Source organism: Macrobrachium nipponense, chromosome 17 (genome assembly GCF_015104395.2).
Source record: "Macrobrachium nipponense isolate FS-2020 chromosome 17, ASM1510439v2, whole genome shotgun sequence".
NCBI lineage: Eukaryota > Metazoa > Arthropoda > Malacostraca > Decapoda > Palaemonidae > Macrobrachium > Macrobrachium nipponense.
Genome location: NC_087210.1, coordinates 17,171,865 through 17,177,668, shown reverse-complemented (window position 1 = coordinate 17,177,668; position 5,804 = coordinate 17,171,865). Strand labels below are relative to the sequence as shown.

Below are 5,804 nucleotides of genomic sequence, written 5' to 3'. Positions count from 1 at the left end.
TTCTATGGGAAAGGATGAGTGCTACTTCTTGCCCCCAAAATAGTGTCTGCGGCGACGTATGGCCCTAGCGAATAACAGTTCTCGTACGTCGTCCTCATCTCCCGCAGGTAGTGCGAGGCGAACACCGAGTTGCTCCGCCAAAAGGTGGCACTCAAAATGTCGTTGAGAGCCATGTTTTTCTGGAAGGCTACCGAGGTCGAAATAGCCCTCACTTCGTGGGCGTTCACCTTTAACAGCCTCAAGTCACTGTCATTGCATGATGAGTGCGCCTCCTTGATGGTGTCCCTCAAGAAGAATGCCAGAGCATTTTTAGACATAGGCATATCTGGTCTCTTGACTGAACACCATAAGTTCTCAGAAGAACCTCTACAATCCTTCATTTTCCGCAGGTAGGTTTTCAGAGCCCTGACAGGGCACAGGACTCTTTCTAGCTCACGACCAATGATCTCAGCCATACCCTTAATTTCGAAAGACTTAGGCCAAGGGTTGGAGGGATTTTCGTTTTTCGCCAGGAACGTCATACCCAAAGAACAAACTGCATTATGCCCTTTGAAACCAGCGTGTTTACTGATCGCTTGTATTTCGCTAACTCTCTTCGCCGTCGCCAGAGCAGTTAGGAAAATAGTCTTTCTAGTTATGTCTCGAAAAGACGCAGCGTGAAGTGGTTCAAAGCGACCTGACATAAAAAACTTAAGGACCACATCTAAGTTCCAAGTAGGCAACTTAGGGAGAGGCACCTTGGTAGTCTCAAACGATCTCAAGAGATTGTGAAGATCTTTGTTATTAGTTAGGTTCAGTCCTCTATGACGAAAGACTACAGAAAGAACACTTCTGTAGCCCCTAATCGTCGGCGCTGCTAACTTTAAATCTCGTCTTAGGTAAAGGAGAAAGTCAGCGATCTAGCTCACAGAGGTCGTGGTAGAGGAAACGCCCTTCTTCTTGCACCAGCTCCTAAAAGCTGCCCACTTCGATTGGTACACTGCAATTGATGAAGGCCTCCTTGCGGTGGCAATAGCTTTTGCCACAGGTTTTGAAAAACCTCTTGCTCTGGCCAACTTCTGGATAGTCTGAACGCAGTCAGACTCAGAGCGGAGAGGTTTTTGTGGTACCTCTCGAAGTGGGGCTGTTTGAGTAGATCTCTCCTCGATGGAAGCGTCCTCGGAAAGTCTACTAGGAAGGACATGACTTCTGTGAACCAGTTTGCTGCGGGCCAGAAGGGGGCGATCAACGTTAACCTCGTCCCTTCCGAAGCTGCAAACTTTCGCAGTACTTCTCCCAGTATCTTGAACGGGGGAAAGGCGTAGAGATCCCGACCCGTCCAGTCCCAGAGAAGGGAGTCTATTGCCACTGCTCCTGGATCTAGAACAGGGGAGCAATAGAGAGGAAGCCTCGTTGTCTTCGACGTCGCAAAGATGTCCACTAGAGGACATCCCCAAAGACTCCACAGCTCCTGGCATACCTCCTGGTGGAGGGTCCACTCTGTCGGCAGCAGTTGTTCTTGCCGACTGAGGAGATCCGCACGGACGTTCTCGACTCCGGCGACGAACCTTGTTAGGATCGTGACTCCCCTTGCTTTCGCCCATAAAAGAATCCCCTTTGCTAGAGCGAACAGGGAGCGAGAGTGCGTTCCTCCTTGCTTCTTTAAGTAGGCCAGTGCTGTGGTGTTGTCCGAGTTGACATGGACTACGCGACGGGAGACTTTGTCTTGAAAGAACTGGAGCGCCAACTGGATTGCTGCCAGCTCTTTGAGGTTGATATGCCAGGCTACCTGTTCCCCTCTCCAGGTGCCTGACACTTCCTCCCCCCCTAGCATTGCTCCCCACCCCGTGGTAGACACGTCTGAGGACAGCACTAGGTCAGGGTTTTGAAGCTTGAGGGAAACTCCCTCTGACAGCTTCAGCGGATCGAGCCACCATCTTAGGTGGCTTTTTACCTCTTCCGAGATTCTCAGAATCATGTCGAGGTTGTTCTTGTCTGTCCAGCTGTCCGACAGGAAGAACTGAAGAGGTTTGAGGTACAGCCTCCCCAGGGAAACAAACTTCTCCACGAGAGGAAATGGGTCCCCAGCAGACTCATCCATTCCCTCACCGAGCATGATCCTTCCCTAGAAAAGGCTGATACTTTTTTCTAAAGCCTTGTTGCTGACGTTCCTGGGAAGGAAAAGCTCGAAAAGCCACTGAAATCCATCTGAATCCCCAGATACACGATGGACTGTGTTGGGGTCAGATGTGACTTTTCGAAGTTTACCAGAAGTCCTAGGGACGAAGCTAAGGTCAACGTCATTTGCAGGTCCTCCAGGCACTGGGTTTGCGAAGAAGTTCGTATGAGCCAGTCGTCCAAATAGAGAGATATTCTGATGTTGTTGAGATGAAGCCACCTCGCCGTATTCTTCATCAAGATGGTGAACACAAACGGGGCCTGCTCAGTCCGAAACAAAGAGCCCTGAACTGAAATACTTTCCCTTTCAGAACGAACTGAAGGTACTTCATTGATTGGTGTTAGGAACAATCGCTTGCCGATTGTTCCCTTGGTGGATTGTTGCCTCCTTTGTTTTTGTTTTTTAATTGCTGGCGAGTTGACGTCTGTTGAATGGCGTCAAACTTCGTCAGTCAGGTTCTAGAGGGCAGAATAACCAGTCAGATTCTGGAGGGCAGAACGACCAGTCAGTCAGTCAGTCAGAGGCAGTCAGGTAGGATTACCTGTGGACCAGCATGAGGCAGCGTCAGGTACTGGATACCTGGTTATTTAATTGAAGTCTTCGTATGGAGTATGTCTTCGAGTTGGAGGTCGGCAGCCTTTGGCCAGCATTATTGTGTTTTCGTCGTCAAGAGGACGACGTGTCGAGTGCGACCTCACTGGGCAGCAGCAGTGACGTGTTTTCGTCCAGTCCTCGAGGAGGACTTCCATATTGTCTCCAAGGACGAGGTGGTTGTCGTATCGGCTCTATCTTGATCGTCCGGCATTGGACTGTTGTCCTCATTGTTTGAGGAAGTGTTCCCGTTTTGCTCTGAGTATTATTATGCCGCTTCAGTGTTAATTTTAATTATTATGCTGCCTATTTCTATTAATTATATTTACAGATTGTTATTGCCCTTATACAGCCTATTTTGTCATTATTTTGGCTTTGTTATTGAACGGTGGATTTTATTGATTCTTAAACTGGTTTTACATATTATTGTTAGTTTATAATTTTTGTGTTTTTGCCACCCGGATCCTTGACTCACTGTACATTATGTATTTAACTCTTGTAAATAAATTAATTTTAAGGTAACTTTTTGGTTTTGTTATGCTCCTCCCTCCTTTGTTTGTCACCTGTCGTCAGTCATTACAGCCCAATTGTTTATTATTTTTAAGAACCTGTCGATTTCGAGAGTCGAGATCGTAATAATTGGGGATGCATCAGGACGTGAAAATAAACGTCCTGAAGGTCGAGTGATACCATCCAATCTCCAGGTCTTACATCCAATACTGGCCGCTAACCTCCCGACTGCTTTGGAACCAGGAACAATATGTTGTAAAAGCCTGGTGATTCCAGGTCTAAGACCTGTTCCACTGCTCCCTTCTCGAGCATCTGCTCGAGCAGATCAAAAAGTATTCGTCGCTTCTCTTGACGATACGAAGGAGACAAATCCCTGGGAGTCGTACACAGTGGGGGCGGCTTCATGAAAGGGATCTTGTATCCTTTCTCTAGGATGTTGAAAGACCAGGTGTCCGCCTCTCTCTCTCTCTCTCCAGGCTTCCACGAAAAAACGTAGCCTGGCTCCTACCGGCGACTGAAGGACAGATTTCTCATTTCTTGCCCCTGGACTTAGCAGGGGCTCTTCCTCTGGGAAGGCTTCTTCCTTGGGGGGAAGATCTAGCAGATGTTCCACCACAAAAGGGCTTCTGTCTTTTAATAGACTGATGTCCTGAAGACGTCGAAGGGCCAGCAGGATTGATTGATTGATTGATTGATTGTGAGTTATCTGGCGTCACAACTACCAGGGTCACCGACGCAGAGGGCCAGCAGGACGTCGTGACGATTGGGCCAGAAGATCCTGAGTGGCCTTTTCTTGCAAACTGACAGCAAGATCCTTTACAATAGCCTGGGGGAAAAGATGGCTCGAAAAGGGAGCAAACAACAGTTCTGCCTTCTGCGAGGGATAGGCAGACTTAGCTGTGAAATTGCAAAACAGCGCTCTCTTCTTCAACACCCCTGTGCAGAAATGAGAGGCTAGCTCCTCCGAGCCATCTCTGACGGCCTTGTCCATACATGCCAAGACACTGGACAGCTCCCCCAGGCTAATCGAATCCGGCTTACGAGACTGGTTGTCAAGCACGCCCAAACACCTGTCTAAGAAGTTGAACACCTCTAAAGAACAGAAGAGGCCCTTCAGATGGTGATCAAGTTCTGAAGGCATCCATGTCACTTTTGCCGAAGCAAGGAGTTACCTTCTCGGTGCATCCACGATGCTGGCAAAATCCCCTTGAGCAGAAGCAGGAACCTTCAGACCCACGTCTTCACCCGTTTCATACCACATCCCTGCCTTACCGCTAAGTCTAGACGGAGGCAGGGCAAAGGTGTTCCTCCCTTGCGCTTTCCTTGACTCCATCCATTCGTTGACTTTACGGAAAGCTCTCTTGGTAGACAGAGATGTCTTCATCTTGACGAAGCCGGAGGTCTTGCTGGCTTTCGAAGACGAAAATTGCGAGGGAGGAGAAGGAGGAGCAGAGGGTTGAAAGGTCTCGCCGAACGAGTCACGGAGAAGGTGAGCCAGGACTTGATAATCCGACGAAGCAGACGTAGAAGGGGAGGAGAACGAAATCTAGAGGTCGACAACACAGGTGAAAGAGACGAACGAGGCAAAGGCGAGGGAGACTGTCTGGTCCTCGTAATCGGCAGTCTGTCATCCTTCCTACGTCGTGGTACTGCGTCCTTCTGCTCAAGCAAAGCAGCAAGCTGTTGCTGCATAGAGCGGATAATCTCGGTCTGAGAAGGCTCCTTCCTAGGAGAAGAGCTGCGCCTGTGAGAAGACGAGGGGCGAGAGGACGCCCTCTTCCTTCTCACAGGAACTGCCCTGGATCTAGAGCAACTGGGGCGCTTGAAGGCGTCATCGTCGGATGACGTCTTAGTCCTCTTCTGTGGCGGAAAAGCGGAGAAGCTCTCCGGCGAAAACCGCAAATCAGACATAACAGGACGTGAAGCATCCTGCTCTCGGAAGCTCCTCTTCAAAGGCCGCGAATCCGAACGAAATTCCCACCCATTGCGCGGGGAGGACGTGTCGGAAGACGAAAAACAATCCTTGAGAAGACGTGCATGAGCATGCTCCTTAGCAGCCTGGGAAGCGTCTGCAAGTACTGCCGAAGGGAAGTCAGATCGGTGGGGGATCCCCGTAACCCTCCTTCGGCCTTCGACATGCCCTCTCCCTGAGTCCTGGGAGTCCGGCAGAGGTCCCAGCCTAGAGGCGCTATAGGGCCGATCTGATGCCCCCTCCACTTCACTAGGGGCACTATCACTGCACTTCACTGCACTATGCCTATTTTCTAAGGCGAGCACTTTGGATTCTAGATTCTGTAACAAATCCAAAATAACAGAAAGGGCATTACCCTCCGCAGACACCACTTGAGGGCCCGAAGGCAACACTACAGGGTTAGGAGTTGCAAACTCTACAGGAGGGTTAGAGGGAGAAACATTACTGCCCTGTCTACTATCTGACTTACTCCTGGAGGAAGACCTCCTTATCCTATCACGCTCCAACTTTCGAACATAATATTCATACGCCTTCCATTAGGAATCAGTCAAACTTTCACACTCTATGCAGCGA

At 49.6% G+C, this 5,804-nt stretch overlaps 1 protein-coding gene across 1 annotated transcript; it reads right to left on the bottom strand.

The window, feature by feature from the left end:
- Positions 1-904: 904 nt before the first annotated feature.
- Positions 905-2,095, bottom strand: LOC135195853 (uncharacterized). The gene has a single exon (XM_064222366.1). The coding sequence runs from the start codon at positions 2,093-2,095 to the stop codon at positions 905-907; it is 1,191 nt and encodes a 396-aa protein (XP_064078436.1).
- Positions 2,096-5,804: the final 3,709 nt, after the last annotated feature.